This window comes from Aethalodelphis obliquidens, unplaced genomic scaffold, assembly GCF_003676395.1.
Source record: "Aethalodelphis obliquidens isolate GAN/ISIS:26980383/991018 unplaced genomic scaffold, ASM367639v1 scaffold55, whole genome shotgun sequence".
Lineage (NCBI taxonomy): Eukaryota > Metazoa > Chordata > Mammalia > Artiodactyla > Delphinidae > Aethalodelphis > Aethalodelphis obliquidens.
Window position 1 is genome coordinate 12,942,302 of NW_020837999.1, and position 18,202 is coordinate 12,960,503.

Genomic DNA, 18,202 nt, shown 5'->3' on the forward strand with positions numbered 1-18,202 from the left:
GCAAATACCTTCTCCCATTCTAAGGGTCAGATGCCTTCTTTGCATTAAAAAATTTAAGTGGCTATTGGGTAATGAAAATCAGCTCTCAAAAAGTCTATTGTGGTAAACATTTTCTTCTTCTTTTTTTTTTGGCCGTGCCACACACCTTGCGGGATCTTAGTTCCCCAATCAGGGATTGAATCCGGGGCCCCAGCAGTGAAAGCACCAAGTCCTAACCACTGGACCACCAGAGAATTCCCAACATTTTCTTATTTGAGGAAACAAAAACATACAATGATATTATGATTCTCATAAAATTTAGTATGAAAAATGAAGATCTAGAAAATTGTTCTTTGAGAGGCCTAAAAAAAAATCAAAATGCCAAAATTTCTTTTTGTTGTAAGGAGAACAAACATTTGAATACAAATAACTAACTGACATTAAAAATATCACTGACAGCTAAAACACATTCACTGAAATGGTTTACTATTATAGATGAATATTGTCCAACAGAAATACAGTACATATGTAATTAAATTTTCTAGTAGTCCCATTGAAAATAGTAAAAAGAAAGAGGTGAAATTAGTTTTAATATTATGCTCTATTTAACCCAGTATATTCCAAATATATTTCAACATAAAATCAATATTTTAAAAATTTAATGAGTTTTTTTCATACTAAGCTTTGAAAAGGAAATCTCAATTTGAACTAGCCACATCTTACATGTATAAAAGCCATGAGGCTAGTGCTTACCATATTGTATGGCACAGGTCTAAAATATCTCTAGAAGTTAGGCCTAGTGCTACTTAAAGAATATCAAGTCGGGCTTCCCTGGTGGCGCAATGGTTGCGAGTCCGCCTGCCAATTCAGGGGACAGGGGTTCGTGCCCCGGTCCAGGAAGATCCCACATGCCGCGAAATGGCTGGGCCCGTGAGCCATGGCCGCGGAACCTGTGCTCCGCAACGGGAGAGGTCACAACGGTGAGAGGCCCGTGTACCGCAAAAAAAAAAAAAAAAAAAGAATATCAAGTCCCTTTGCCTAAAGCAGAAATAACTGATAAGGCATAGGATAGATAAAGAAGATGCCAACTATTCCCAATGAGCTGTAATTTTGATGCTATCTAACATCATCAAAGTACAGAACAGGCCCTCTTACTACAGTAATCAGTAAATGCTACATACAAAAAAACCGGTTGCCTAAACTAGCTGGAACTTCATTTAGCAAAAGTCACTATGTTCTAGGATATAATCAACCACATATATGTGTAGAGCAGAACCTAAGTGGTATTTTCTCAAGATAGAGAACTGATAAAGACCAAAAACATCTATAAATTTTCAATATAATACTTCTATGAGGTATAAAAGACTTCAGAGATGAAAGAAGAACTAGACCAATCAAGTATTTCAAACCTATAAGCATATTGGAAAAAAGATCTATGTAAAAGAACCTTCTTTGTGATAAAATCTAACGCTAAGGCGTAGAAGATTCTCTTCTCTCATAAAAGTTGTATTAAAAATTCAGGCAGTTTTGTTCTTTTAAAATCTATTTTGAAGCCTTCTTCTGGCCTATACTAAGAATACCTAGAATTCATCTCTCATTTTAACTGTTAAGGAAATGTTTCTTTCACATATTGCAGAGCTGGGAGAAAATTAGACACCATCTATTTCAGTACTGACTCTACTTTTCCCACCTCCTATCATGCTACACAAAAGGGTTATGTGGTCTCTGAATTAATCAGGTAAACATATCTTTCTTACTGTTAAGTGAAAAGGGAGGATTTACTCCTTTTTCTGTCCCTCTCAAAAATATAAATAAGATGATTCCCTCTTGACTGCTGCTGTTCCAAAGTACAATTACATCTTTGTGGATATTATTAATCATAGTTTCATTATTCAGTTCTAAATCTATCAGACCAATTTATATCACTGAGCTATTGATGCTGTGTTGGGTCTTATATGTTTGGCAGATTCATACATACTTTTTCACTTTGACACTCTTTTCCTAAGACCTGCCCCCTGTTCTATAGAAAGGTATATATCTTCTCTCACTTCTCTTCTACCGCTAGTAAATTTCAATCTTTTCTTGACCAATTTTTCAGCTTATCTAACCTGATTTCACTTACGGGCACTACTTTCTTTTCAAACTTCTGAAATGAACTTGAGGTCAAAGGCTTAAAGTAGCCTTTTCTTCACTCTCCACTGCCATTTTCAGACCATTTGGTATCATTTTCTTAAAATCCCGCATATATACAAAGAAAATCCCATTAATTTCATCAGTGAATTTAACCTGGGCTAAGAGATGATGACTCCAGAAACCATTCAAAGTAGCTCTTTCTGGTTGTTATCCTCCAACCACATTCTAGGTGTCTTCAATATGAATGTCATATGAGCACTAGAGTATAATAATGGGATTTTCAAATGAATTCTCCCAGTGAATCACCTCTTAATCAATATATATCTTTTATCTATATTCTTGGCAACTTAATTACTTGGGCAACTTTGATCAGGGAAGTGATGCCTGCTGAGCTTTCGCGTCCTCAACAACAGAATTAGACGCCATCACCACCTCACAAGGTTAGTAGGAAGTTACGTGCAAGAATATAGTGTGTGGCACAACCTCCTGTTTCCCACCTCATCCTTTTTAATTGAAAAAAATTTTTTTTTAATTATTGAAGTATAGTTGATTTACAGTACTGTGTTAGTTTCAGGTGTACAGCAAAGTGACTCAGTTGTATGTGTGTGTGTATACATATATATTCTTTTCCAGATTCTTTTCCATTATAGTTTATTACAAGATATTGAACATAGTTCCCTGGGCTAGACAGTAAATTGTTGTTGTTTATCTATCCTACATTGGCTTGTATCTGCCAATCCTTTTCTCTGTATCGTTCCAATTTTAGTATATGTGCTGCCAAAGTGAGCACCCACCTCATCCTTTTTAAAAAATAGACTTAGTGAGGAACAATCTGTATGCCATAAAATTCACCCAATTTAAGTGTAAAATTCAATGATTTTTAATATATTGACAGAGTGGTACACCCACCACCCCAATCTAGTGTATGACTAAAAAAGATCCCTTGTGCCTATTTGCAGTCACACCTGTTCCCACCTACAGCCTCCAGTCACCTGCTTTTTGTATCTGTAGATTTACCTTTCCCAGACATGTCACATAAATGGAATCATACAATTTGCAGTCTTTTGCATCTAGCTTTCTTCAGTTAGCATACTGCTTTCAAGGTTTATCCATGTTGTAGCATGAACCAATACTTCCTTCCGGCTGAAAAGTGTTACACTACATGGATAGACCACATGGTGTTTAATTCATTCATCAATTGATGGGCAATGGCTTGTTTCCAGTTTTGTGGGTTTTTTTTTTTAATTAGTTAATTAAATAATTAATTTTTGCCTGTATTGGGTCTTCATTGTTCAGGCTTTCTCTAGTTGCGGCGAGCAGGGGCTACTCTTCGTTGCGGTGCACGGGCTTCTCATTGCAGTGGCTTCTCTTATTGTGGAGCACAGGCTCTAGGTGCGTGGGCTTCAGTAGTTGCGGTAGCTCAGTACATGTGGTACCGTTGCGGTACCGTTGCGGTGCACGGGCTCAGTAGCTGTGGCTCATGGGCTCTAGAGCACAGGCTCAATAGTTGTGGCGCACGGGCTTAGTTGCTCCACGGCATGTGGGATCTTCCTGGACCAGGGCTCGAACCGGTGTCCCCTGCATTGGCAGGTGGATTCTTAACCACTGCACCACCAGGGAAGTCTCTCCAGTTTTTGATTATTATGAATAATGCTGTTATGATAATTTGTGTAAAAGTTTTTGTGGAAATGTTTTCATTTCTCTTGGGGGAAATGTCGGGTGGGATGGTAATTTTATGTGTAAAGTTTAAAGACAATGCCGAAGTGTCTTCCAAAGTGGCTGTATCATTTTACATTCCCACCAGCGAAGCATGAAGGTTTCAGTTTCTCCACATCCTTGCCAAGACTTATTATTTTTGGTCTTCTTGATTATAGCCATTCTATTGAGTATGAAGTAGTATCTCATTATGATTTTATTTTTTTTTATATGAAAACATTTATTATATTCAAAAGATAAATTTATAATATGTTACACATGAAAAACCTACAAAGCTCCTATGTAGGACAGCTTCTTAGAACATAAAGGTAATTTAAAATTACTATGAATGTACAACATTTTATAGTATAAGCTTCTGTCTGTTTGAACAATGTAATGATTTTTCTTTATGATTAAAACAAGATTCTGCAGTAGTCATCTCTGTAGCTATACAGTGACAGCACTCTGCTGAGCAATAATGTTGAACATCTTTTCATGTGCTTATTAGTCATTCCTATATCTTCTTTGGTATAATGTATATTAAAATCTTTTGCCCCTTTACAATACTAAGTTGCCTGTATTCTTACTATTGAATTTTAAGAATTCTTTATATGTTCTAGATATAATTCCTTTATCAGATATATGATTTACAAATGGAATATCTCTCCATTCATTTTTCTAGAGAGTTTGAGAGAGTATATTTATTTTGTATCTTGCAACAACACTGAATTCATTACTAGTTCTAGTAGGCTTTTGGGTGTGTGAATTCCTTGAGAATTTTATACATATAGGATAATGAAAACAAAGACAGTTTTAACTTCTCCCCTTCCAAACTGGATGTTTAAAATTTTCTTCCATTATTAAGTTGACTATAACCTCTACTACAATGCTAATTAGAAGTCTGCTAGAGCAAACATTCTTGCTTTATTCCCAATCTTAGTGGGGGGAAAGCATTCAGTCTTTCTCCATTTAGTATGCTGTTACCTGGAGGCTTTTCAGTAGATGCTCTTTATCAGGTTAGGAAGTCCCCTTCTATTCCAGGTTTTTATCATGAATGGGTGTTGGATTTTGTCAAATGCTTTTTCTATATCTAGTGAGATGATCATGAGGTTTTGGTCCTTTCTTCTATTACTATGGTGTACTACATTAATTTATGTTCAGTTATTAAATCAACTTTACATTCCTGGGATAATCCCTTGGTCATAATGTATAATCTTTTTTATATGTTGCTGGATTTGATTTGCTAAGATTTTGTTGAGGATTTTTGTGTACATTTTCATGAGGGATATGGGTTCATAATCTTTTTCTTGTGATAACTTTGTCTGGCTTTAGAATCAAGGTAATATTGACTTCATACAATGAGTTGTTCCTCCTCCTCTATCTTCTGGAAGAGACTGCTAAGGTTAATTCTTATTTCTTTGTGAAATATCTGATAAGAGTTCACTGCTAAAGCCCTCTGAGTCCAGGCATTTCTTTTTGATTCACTTACTTTACTTGTTTTAGGTCTTTTAAAGGTTTTCTATTTCTTTCTGAGTCAGTTTTGGTAATTTGAGTCTCAGAATTTGTCCATTTCACCTAAGTTGCCTAATTTTGGGGGGCAAAAACTTGTTCATAATATTCCAGAATGCTGCATGAGGTAGCAATTCCATTCTTAAATATATACCCAAGAGAACTGAAAACAAATAACCACATAAAAACTTGTATTGAGCTTTGTGATGACCTAGAGGGTGGGATAGGGAGGGTGGGAGGGAGGCTCCAGAGGGAGGGGATATGGGGATATATGTATATGTATAGCTGATTCACTTTGTTGTACAGCAGAAACTAACACAACACTGTAAAGCAATTATACTCCAATAAAGATACAAAAAAACAAACAAACTTGTATTGATACATGCATACTCATAGCAACAGTATTCAAAATGGCCCCAAACTGGAAGCAACTCAAATGTCCATCAACTCCGGAATAATAAACAAAGTATGGTATATCCATGGAATGAAATATCACTCAACTATTAAAAGGAATGAAGTTCCAATATACTCTGCAACATGGATAAACCTTGGAAATATGCTAAATGTAAGAAGCCAGACACAGAGGGTCATATATTACATGATTCCATTTATATGAAATGTCTGAGACAGGTAGATTCATAGAGACAGAGTAAGTAAGGGGAGAAGTGAATGGGGAGAGACTGATAATGGTTATGGGATTGCATACAGTTCATTGTGAAACACTACTTTGGAAAAAGAACTGGAGGCAGAGCTTGTTTAGTTGAGGTTTTTTTTTTTTTTTTTTTTTGCGGTACGCGGGCATCTCACTGTCGTGGCCTCTTCCGTTGCGGAGCACAGGCTCCGGACGCGCAGGCTCAGTGGCCATGGCTCACGGGCCCAGCCGCTCCACGGCATGTGGGATCCTCTCGGACCAGGGCACGAACCCGCGTCCCCTGCACTGGCAGGCGGACTCTCAACCACTGCGTCACCAGGGAAGCCCTAGTTGAGATTATTAAAGGCTGTGGAATTTTTGCAAGTTCTTAAGACACAGAAGAATACATATCTTTCTGGAGCAGTACAGTCTTGATCATTCATTTTCTATCGTAGAAAAGTTTACCAGGTACAGCCACTATGGAAAACAGTATGGAGGTTCCTCAGAAAACTAAAATACCATATGATCCAGCAATCCACTCCTGGGAATATACCTAGAGAAAACTATAATTCAAAAAGATACATAGGCTTCCCTGGTGGCGCAGTGGTTGGGAGTCTGCCTGCCAATGCGGGGACATGGGTTCGAGCCCAGGTCGGGGAGGATCCTGCATGCCGCGAAGCAACTAAGCCTGTGCACCATGGCTGCTGAGCCTGCGCTCTAGAGCCCATGAGCCACAACTACTGAGCCCGCGTTTCACAACTTGAGGCCCGCACACCTAGAGCTCATGATCCACAACAAGAGAGGCCACCGCAATGAGAAGCCTGCGCACCGCAATGAGGAGTGGCCCCTGCTCACTGCAACTAGAGAGCCCGCGTGCAGCAACAAGGATCCAACGCAGCCAAAAAAAAAAAAAAAAGATACATGCACCCCTGTGTTCATAGATAGCAGCACTGTTCACAATAGCTAAAACATGGAAACAACCTAAATGTCCATTGACAGATTACTGGATAAAGAAGATGTGGTACATATACACAATAGAATACTACTCAGCCATAAAAAAGAATGAAATAACGCCATGTGCAGCAACATAGATGTAACCAGAAATTACCATACTAAGTGAAGTAAGTCAGAAAGAGAAAGACAAATACCATATGATATCACTTACATGTGGAATCTAAAATTTGGCACAAATGAACCTATCTACAGAACAGAAACTGACTCATAGACACAGAGAACAGACTTGTGGTTGCTGAGGGGGAGGGGGGAGGGAGAGGGATAGACTGGGAGTTTGGGGTTGGTAGATGCAAACTATTACATTTAGGATGGATAAACAACAAGGTCCTAATGTAGAGCACAGGGAACTATACTGAATATCCTGTGATAAACCATAATGAAAAAGAATATAAAAAAAGCATGTCTCGGGCTTCCCTGGTGGCGCAGTGGTTGAGAGTCCACCTGCCGATGCAGGGGACACGGGTTCGTGCCCCGGTCCGGGAAGATTCCCACATGCCATGGAGCGGCTGGGCCCGTGAGCCATGGTCACTGGGCCTGCGCATCTGGAGCCTGTACTCCGCAACGGGAGAGGCCACAACAGTGAGAGGCCCACGTACCGCCAAAAAAAAAAAAAAAAAAAAAAAAAAGCATGTCTCTATGTGTATAACTGAGTCACTTTGCTGTACAGCAGATTGGCACAACGTTGTAAATCAACTATACTATAATAAAAAAAGATTTAAAAAAATTAAAAAAGGGAAAAGTTTTACCAAGGACCTATTATGTACCAAGCACTATGATAGATACTGGGAAAATAAAAATGACCATGGCAATCACACAACATTTCTCTTAGAAGAGGGCAGACTAAGGGTATATTTATTCCTTCATTTCTAAAATGCTATCCCAAAAGATGGTAAAGTAATAAAAAAGGGAGTGACAGCTCTGGGAGTGAGATTTCAGAGAACTTGAAAATTTGATATATTTGCAGAAATGAGAAAGAGGTTAAAATTGGGTGGTAGAGAAACCAACCATAGTCCAGAAGGGCACAGTAGAAGACTACGATAGAGGTGGGAATTATTTACCCCAGTGGAGCCCTGAGGGGATTTCAAGCTCCGCGTTGTCAGTACTGAGGCAGGAGTAGGAAACAAGGGCAGGGAACAGGGTGACCAGACTGTTCACACACCAGCTCTGTCAGTGGGACTTTTCCTCCCCCCACCAGACTTATCACCTATGCATTAACTAATGTCACCTACTACTCTTCAAAGAAAATAAAAATCTGAGTATGGAAGGTTACGAACTTTAGTGTAAGTGCTGGCATCCCTCTCATTTGAGGAAGGTGTAGGGTAGAGCCTGGTCTGCCTGTCTGCTTTCCACCCACAGGCCCTGAGCAAAGTCTGGCAGTTCTCTCCCCACATTCACAGCTCACAGCTCCCTTCCAATCAGGGGAAAGGATGCTGAGTAACAGAAGCTACACAAGGGCAGAAAAAATCTTACAAGCTACTGATATTAAGTACTAAGGCCTTGCATTCATCGGTATGACTAAATAATCAAAAATTAACAGACAATGAAAAAATCCACAGCACAAAAGAAATGGAACAAAATAAATAAGCAGAATTGAGGCCAGAAGAAGCAACTTAAATAAAATTCTAATTTGTACTGTATCTACAAATTAAAAATAGATTGCTATAAAAAGGTGGAATCAGAACAAAGAAACATTCTTAGAAATTAAAAATATGATTTTGGAAAAACATACAAATGACAACAATAAAAAATGAGAACACAGGAACAGTTAGATAAAATTCAGGATATATTTCCAAGAATGAAGTATAAAAAGTTAAAAAATGAAAAACACAAGAGAAAAGTTAAAGATATATAGGGCCAATTTAGAGAGTTTAAAGTCTGTTTAAAATATGTTCCAGAAATAAGGAAGAAAGACAAATTACCAGAGTTAAAGAAAGACATTAATTCAAATTGAAAACGCCCACTGAAGGCCAAGGAGGAGAAATTTAAAAGGCCCATGCCTTGATACCTTCTAGTGAAATTTCAGAACTCAAAGGATAACAAGATCCTTAAAGTTTACAGAGGGAAAAACAAATGATCAACAAATCGGAGTTAGACTGAAATCAGACTTTTCATTGGCAACACTGGATGCTAAAATACAACAGAGCAATACCTTCTAAGTTCAAAGGAAAAGTAATTTTGTACCTAAAATTCTATTACTGTACAAACTACAAATACTGTGAGGGCAAAATACTTTTCAGATATGCATGTACTTGGAAATTTTCCCTCCCACATAATCTTTCCAAATAAAGAAAAAAATTACTTGAGAGTGTGCACCAGGCAAAACAAAAAGGAATCAAAGGTAGAGGGAAAAAAAAAAAAAGAAAAAGGTAGAGGGAGACATGGGCTCTCAGAAATATTGGATCTAACTCAGGAACACAGTGAAAAGAAGTTAAAATAAGCAATTATAGGGATTCCAAGGAGAAAGTCTTCAGGAAGAAAGTAGATTGCATTAGATAAGCTGTATGATCAAGATACTGGATGTCTTTCATAAATAATATGAGTGAAAGAATATGCTACTTCTGTCAACTGAAAAAAAAAAAAGCAACATAGAAATGTCAGAGGAAAAGAGGCTATAATAAGAAACTTATGGTCCAAATAGGAAAAAAATTAAAATGAGGCATGATTTTCAGCAACTGCTGACAAGAGGAAGAAAAGAAAATCCATTTGACACTGACTCTTTAACCTTCTCTTTCAAGGAGCAAGGTTTAAGTGTCATAAGATTACATTTTTCACCCTAATCATATGAGCTGTCCCTGAACGATATTTATACAAATGTAATATTATTGTACTCATTTTCTATCGCTATTTAACAAAGTACTACAAATTTAGCAGCGTGAAACAATTGATTCAACTTTGTTGTACAACAGAAACTAACACAGTATTGTGAAGCAATTACACTCCAATAAAGATCTATTTAAAAAATAAATAAAAAGAAAAAAAAAAAACCCACACATTTACTATCTCAGTTTCTGTGGGTCAGGTGTGCAGGCACAGCCTAGCTGGTGCTCTGCAAGGCCACAATCAAGGGGTCAGCCAGACAGTTCCAGTCTGGAAGCATGACTGGGGAAGAATATGTTGCCAGGCTCACTTGGGTTGCTGGCAGAAATCATTCGGCAGAATCTGCTTGCTGCTCTAGACTAAGTGCCCAGCTTCTTTTTGGCTGTTGGCTGAAGGCCACCCTCAGCGCCTAGAGGTCATCCTCAGTACCCTGATTTGTGAGCTTCCTAACATGGTTGTTTATTTCTTACTTCATCAAACTGGTGAGGAGGGTCTCTAGAGTAAGTCTGGGAACAAGACGGAGTCTTACAAAATGTAATATAATCATGGAGTGACATCCTATCACCTTTGCCACATTTTATTGATGAGAAGCAAACTAAAGGCTCAGCCCACACTCAAGGGGAAAGGATTACACTAAGGCTTGAACACTAGGAGGTAGACACCATGGTGGGGGAGGGCCACCTTAGACTTTGTCTGTTACAATTATAAAGGCTGATTATTTTTTTCTCTTAATTTAGATTTTTCAAGTGTTGAAACTTATTTGCTTCTGATCTAAACATTTTTCATTTTGCAACTTACTTTTTGTGTGTATATAAATTATTTTATTTTTTTAAATTTATTTTAAAAAATTTTATTGGAGTATAGTTGCTTTACAATGTTGTGTTAGTTTCCACTGTACAACAAAGTGAATCAGCTATATGTATACACATATCCCATCCTTTTCGGATTTCCTTCTCATTTAGGTCACCATAGAGCATGGAGGAGAGTTCTCTGTGCTATACACACATAGGTTCTCGTTAGTTACCTATTTTACACATAGTATCAGTAGTGTATATATGTCAATCCCACTCTCCCAATTCATATTGCCCCCTTCCTTCCCCCTTGGTATCCATACATTTGTTCTCTACGTCTGTGTCTCTACTTCTGCTTTGCAAACAAGATCATCTATACCTATAAGTGCTGATCATTAATTTAACATTTTTAGAGACTTCTGCCTTTGACCATAAGAGTAAATGATAGCAAACTTACCCTTACACTATAATAAGAATAGAGAAATATATGAGAAAATGTTTTAGATATGAGAAAATAGGCAGCACAGGGCTGTGATCCCTGAAGAAAAGGAAACAAATGATGTGAGCCCTATAATCACCTGGACTTTACTTGGAAGCACTTTCTAAACTGCTGCACCAGAAGAGGAAACTAAGTAGAACGCAGCAATTTCAATCATTTGAGGAGACAAAGACCGCCGCTGGATGCTGAAATGGCTGGAATTTGCAGGAGAGAGTACTGGAAAGGAAGAAACTAATAGAGAAAGAACTCTAGAAATGTGCATAGGGGTTTCCTAGAATCTTTGGTTGAATACTAAATTGCACACGCACAGGGAAACCCCATGAGTCCAGGCAGGGAGGCTGTAAACTGAATGATCCTTGGAATTCATGCAGGACAGGGAGATAGTCCAGTTCCAGCTACACAGACAGTAGAGACTATTGAATATCTGGGCATTTATTAGAGACCCCAGAAGAGTCACACCTTAAACTAGTGAAGGCTACTCTAGGGCCAATCTAATAAAGCTTAAAAAATAAGCCTTGAAAGGATCAAGCTGATCTGTAGTAACCTATCTGTCTGCCAAAGCAAACTCAAAAACTCTTTAAAGAAAGACATCAAAATCCAGATGTGTAATCCCCTTCTCTTGAGTATAGGCAGATCTGTGAATACGACGGGAGATGTGGTAGCCACTCCTTTAATTGGGTTCTATCATATGACAAAGGCGAGAGGACTGACTACCTTATATTGCATAAGACCCTCCATAGCAGCCGACTGGAGAGAGAGTCTCATGTTGCCTTTGAAGAAGCTGCCATGTCGTGAGAAGGTCATGAGGCTAGGACTTGGGGTTAGCCTGTAGGAGCTGAGAGTGATCTAGCTGACAGCCAGCAGAAAAAAATGGGGACTTCAGTCCTATAACCACAAGGAACAGAATTCTGCCAACTAATGAACTTGGAAGATCTTGGGTGTCATATGAGGTCACAGCCCCAGCCAACATCTTGATTTCAGCCTGGTAAGTCCCTGAGTAGAGGACCCAGCTCTAACCCATGCCTAAACTTCCAGCCTACAGAACTGTGGGATAGTAAATGAATATTGGTTTAGGCCACTAAGTTTGTGGTAATTTGTTACACACCAACAGAAAACTAATATGCTTGGAAAGAAGACAACAGTGTCTGCTCTTACCACTTCCCTCAGCTGGAATTTCTAGTCTATGCAATATTTATCAATCAAGGTGAAACAAAACCTATTTCACTGTTATAAGCGATGAAAAATAGCCCTGAAGTATATGAAGTGATGTTCAACTTCACACGATTAGAAAATTGAAATTTAAAGTACATTGAGATACAATTTCTAACATACCAGGTTGGTAAAAATTAAAAAGTGTAACATTCTGTTGTGGAGGCTATGGGGAAACTGGCCCTCTCATGTATTGTTAGTGGGAATGAAAATAAGTACTATCTTTTTGGAAGGCAATTCGATAGTATCCAACAAAACAACAGTATCCAACAACACATAGGTGTGTACCTTTTGACCCAGCAATTCTACTTCTCGAAATTTACCCTCAAGACACATTTCCAACAGTACAAAAATACATATCCACAAGGTTATTCCTAAAGCATAGTCTATAATTACAAAATACTAGAAACAAACTCAATGTCCATACAACAGGAATGGGATTAAATAAACTGTAGTACATCCACATAATAGTCTACAACAATGAAACAGAATAATTAAGATTTCTATGAACTAATGTGGAGTGATTGTCAGGATACTTTGTTAAGTGAAAAAACTGAAGTGCAGATGATCACCTAAATATGATACCTTTAAAGTAACAAACAAGGGTAAATTAAAAAAGAAAAAAATCTCTCCTCGATAGTTCAAAAGAAACACAGGAAGGGCATAGATAGGAATGGGATGGAAAGGATACAGAGAATTATGATAGAAGGGAACGACATTTTTCTGAGGAGAACTTTTTGTATAGTCTTACCTTTTAAAACCATGTTAATATCTCATATTCTTAAAAAAATCACAAGGATAGGAGGAGAAACACTAACACTGAATACAAACAAAACAAATAAACTGACCTGAATTTCAAATGAATAATGTTACTACGCTGAAGAGGATATAAAAAGAACTAACCAAAATAACTTTTGAACACAGTATTTGGGCTTTATGCCTTTAGGCTTAAGACGAGAATTCTAAATTGAACTGAATTAGTAGGTCTTTTCTTTTCAGAGGCATGGGTTAGCAATTTTGAAACCACTTTCTTTTCACTATAGGATTGAACAGTTAAGTAACTTGTTATTGTTGATAATGGGAGCCAGGTTACACATTGTCACTGAGAAGGGAGTTAAAATATGGAAAGAGGTTAGGATAGAAAAGAACGAACTACAGGATATTGGATTGGAATTGGAGATATCAGTATGAGCTCATGGATTTGAAGGAGGCTGATTCTAGGCCAGAGGCAGAGAAACTTTAAGATGAAGCTGAACATCTTGTGTGCTAAAAAATAAGGAAGCACTCAAAGAATGCTAGGGACATGTCAAAAGGGCACAGGAGCCACCTTGAAGTAGTTCCCATTGGCTAAATCTGGGACAATCTGAATACTACAATAAAAAGTGATAGTAGGATTCTAACCTACTGAATACAGAATGATTTCTGAGTCCATATTGATACAGATAGCCTGGAACTGTTATTACTCATATAATTCCATCATTTCTTCTACATTTATTAGTTGGCTTTCAACTGTAAGGATGAACTTTTCCTTTTCCCCTATATTTCTTGTTTATTAAAAAATAGACAGTAAAGTATTCAGGGGAAAAGGGCTTATCTGTAACTTGCTCTTACAACAGTTCAGAAAAAAAATCACATACAGAAACACAAAGAGAAAAAGGAGAAAGCAAACATAGTAAGATTTTAATATTTGGAGAATGTGAGGAAGAGATTTAGGATTTCTCTGAACTATTCTTATAACTTTTCTGTAAGTCTGAAATTATGTTAAAATAAAAAATTTAAGAAAAAGCTATATGTACGAAGGTGTTCATTATAGCATTATTTATAACAGTGAAAACTTCATTCATTTAATAATTACTGGGTATCTTACACTCTACGTAGTGTGCTGGACACGAGGAATACAATAGCGAACAAGCAAGACCAGTTACGTGGCTTAGAGATTGAGAGGTTTCCTGGGATGTAATATTTGCAGGGCTCAAACTGGAAGAGTTGGTCACCCTCGGTTGAACTTAACCATGACGGTAACATATGGAAATGGTTATGAAATTACAGTACAACCGTTTGATATAAGGGCAAGAGTAGAAAAGTAAAAACTATAATAACAGAGGAAGATACTTATTATTAGATGTTAAGCTAAAAATAAAGGATACAGTATAAATACTATTAGAATTGTACATCTATGTACATATAAAAACAGATACAAAGACAAAATAAAAATAGTACTCACGGTGATTGTGTCTTTCCTATTTGAATTTCCTATGTTAAATATTTTAATGATTAAAGAAAAATTTCATTCCAAAAGTTACTAACATTTCAGAAAACTGTCATAATTAAATCTAAATAAATGGGCCAAGTAATTGAGTTTAAGAAAATCTGACTAGGCAGTTAAGATCACCAAAAAATAAAAAAAAATTTTAGCTAGTTTTGAGCATGTATATCTTCTTAAAATTACCTTCTGCCTCAGATTTGTGCCATTTTTTAAGAAATCTGCAAAGCTATTGCTCTTAATGCCTGAACCATTAGGAATTTTTTTTTGGCAAAAGATGGGTATCTTTAAACCTAATGTAATATGACTTATGATTTGTTTGGAAGGTAAAGTACACAATTTACCAGCCAGTGGCAGTCAGGGTAGACAGTAAGTTCCTCAAAGATAGGAATTTTATGTTCCTGGTGCCCAACACAGCGGCAACCAATCACCAACAGTTTGCTTTTTAAGCTGAGGTGCTGAATACTATACACTCTTGAACAGAGGTTTTTAATTTGCCTCTAAGGCATCCAGAAATGGCAAGGCTTGGTAAGGTGGGGACTGATGAGGTTTGTGATTTATAAACCTCCTTGTAATCTTACTAAAAATTGTGGGTATGTCTACTTTGTGAGGGGAAAAGTTTATAGCTGTCACCAAAGTTTCAAAGAGGTCAAAGACCCAAAAGAGGTCAAAAGTACTGTTCTGAATAAACAAACAATATTATGAAAATTTCTAATGACTTAGAAATTTAGTAACTACATAAAGCCATTTATTCAATTTTTATATCATGGTTAGGTCACTTAAAATATGAGTGGAAAAAACCAAATTCCCCAACTCTAGGTTAAATTTAAGCTTGAATATGAAAGATCAAAAATCTGTCCAATGATTTACTAGCATATATCAACCTGGTGAATAATTACAGAATGTCTTCTGCTTTATGTATCACTAGATAACTTCTGATGACAACACTAATTTATTTTAGATGTATCTGGAAAATGTGCCACGTAAAGGGAAAACATTTATTTATTCATTTTATTGTGAATGTGCCAAGCACTGATATTTCAAAAGGAATATTCAGATCTTTTGAGAAGTACAAGGTCTACTGGAAAAGAGAGAAGTATAAAATATAATTGTTTATAATATAGGCAGGTAGAAACAAATAGTTTCCTGAAGAAGCTGAAGAGTATATCCAAGAAGAATTGGTATCTAAGCTGGAGTAGTTTCATCACTAACAGAAAGAAGTGGAGGCTGGGATGGACAACATTTTACGCTATGGGCATGTTTACAAAGGTAGTAGGAATCCTCTTTTGTGTTGAGGATGGGATGGAGAAAAGACTAGTGAAAGATAAGGTCCAGGCTGGATACAGTCTATGAATTCATGATACATTTGGACGTTTTCCTGATTGCAAAAACCTGCAGCTATTAAATGTTTTTAAGGAGAGGAGGAGTTAATTGAAAAAAAGTAACTCTGGGACTTCCCTGGTGATCCAGTGGTTAAGACTCCATGCTTCTACTGCAGGGGGTGTGAGTTCGATCCCTGGATGGGGAACTAAGATCCTGCATGCCATGCAGTGAGGCCAAAAAAAAAAAAAAAAAAAGTAACTCAGGAAGCAACGTAGAAGACAGACTAATGTGGGAAAGAAAAAAGATAAAATCTTTACGTGAAAGTATTCTTTCTGGAAAAATGTATTATGCCTGATTTCTTTTTAGAGTTCAGGTTTTCATATATAACTTTCTTAAAAAAAGCAATACATATTTTTAGTTAAAACCTTAATTTACAACTTAATGGCAGATTCTCATAGAAACTTAGCATGGGCCTATCATTTGCCTAACAGCTGCACCGCCTGGCTGCTGCTTACCTGTAACAGAGAGATTAGTTACCGCAGCACTGGTTAAAGGAAGGACTGGATTGACTGTGAGGGTAGTTGCTGCGCTGCTTGTCACAAGGCTTGGCGTGGTTGCCACCTAGAGGTCAGAAGTGAAAATATGCAGAAGCATTTAAAAATCAAAATTAAAAAATTTAAGTCCATATTGTAGATTTATTTTTCCTATAAAATTTTTAAAATTCCAGATACAATAGAATAAAATAAAAGGGCCTAAAAAGAAGTGATTTTATTAATTACTCTTTGATCTTGGAATTGAGAAAACTGGCTTATGTTGAAAGGTTCCTTTTGAATAGATGGTTTTTCACTGATGTTACTAATGGCTTTGCCCAAGTTTTAAAAAGAAATTAATAAAAACAAATTTCCATATTTCAATAGTGTTTAGCAAGACAGAAATATTACACCAGTTATAAACTTAATCTAAACAAGAAAACTATTCAAGGAGATCATGGGATCTGGGGTTCTTGTATTGCTTCTGTTTTCAACTATGTGGGGACAAGACTGTCTTGGTTTTGTTTTTAATGAAATGATATTAAGGAAAGAATGTAAAACAAATTTTTAAAAACTGACAGTTTGTTTTTGAAATAAGATAAATATTTCTACATTTTTGTAAGAAACACTGCCTTCCTTCTATCCTTCCCTCCTTCTAGAATAAATCCCAAACACAAAATAGTCACCTCCATAAAACAAAACTGTACCTAATGACTATCTTTTTCATAACTACTATCTCATGAACTTTATGATTAAAGCCTCACCATTTAACAACCACAGGCTTCACTTGATAAACTAGTAAGTGCTATTAATGGTGACCTTAGTTTGAAAAGCCTGCCAGTATAGAATAATATTCAAATAAATTAAAAATCAATTAACAAGAAAGTATCAGAAATGCAAACTCAACAATATTCCCATCTTTGGAATCCTGGTTGGAAATGTGGCATCATATTTACAGTTGTCCTAAAGATCAAGGGAGTCACATGACCACTATATGTTCCTTCAGTCTAGCAATACTTTACTCAGTGAGGTTATAAATAAAAGGCCCACATGTTTGTGAAAATCTGAGACAATTGTTTTAATACAAGTTCAGAGCTAAAGGTTATCTGGGAATTTACTGTCACTTAATCATGTATGTGTAAGTTTAATAAATTGGGCTTTAGAACCCAACATGAATAAAGTGCAACTAAAGATTTTTTTAGATAACTGGAATTTGCCACAAATTTACTCCCAGTTACAGAGTAACCTAATAAACTACATCAGAGAAGAGAATAATAGAACTGCAGAGAAACAGGAAAGGATTAAAACTGTTTCCTTTAAAAAAGAAAGATCAGTAAGTTCTTGGGTTAATAATGACATTTAATTACTTTTGTAACATTTAAAATATAAATTTATATATCTTTATTCAACATGAATATACACAATAAATTCCTATAATGAAATAAATTCATTTGATAGGGTATTTGTAAAATTGTAAAAATTAACCCTTGAGCATGCCTCCCTATTTTTCATCCTTACCAGTGAGGTCGGGCTGGGGAAAATTGCTTTGATAGGTGAGCTGCTGGTCCCACCACTGCTCGGTGGGTTGATTCTTTTTTCTTTCTGGCGGCGGTTACAAAACCAAACACGTATCACCTCCTTTTCCATATTAAGTTGATCAGCAATCATGGTGATCTCTTCCGAGGTAGGCTTTTGATTCTGAAGAGGGAAAAAATAAATCACCTTTTGGAAAAACTTTTTGAACTACTGACATAACCATGTCATTAAATGAATAAACAAATGGGGAGGAGGAACAATAAGAGAATGAAA

General features: G+C 36.7%; 1 protein-coding gene across 13 annotated transcripts in view; it reads right to left on the reverse strand.

Moving 5' to 3' along the window:
- Positions 1-18,202, reverse strand: part of POU2F1 (POU class 2 homeobox 1) — a 186,590-nt gene that overhangs the window by 19,849 nt on the left and 148,539 nt on the right. For 12 of the 13 annotated variants that reach the window (XM_027086422.1, XM_027086421.1, XM_027086423.1 and 9 more), the window contains exons 12-13: positions 17,912-18,091; positions 16,379-16,484 (exon numbers count right to left, since the gene is read on the reverse strand). In XM_027086422.1, the coding sequence (XP_026942223.1) occupies positions 16,379-16,484; positions 17,912-18,091 (286 nt within the window). Of the gene's footprint in view, positions 1-14,501; positions 14,531-16,378; positions 16,485-17,911; positions 18,092-18,202 lie in introns of all 13 variants that reach the window. The other variant, XM_027086431.1, reaches the window with a different exon arrangement.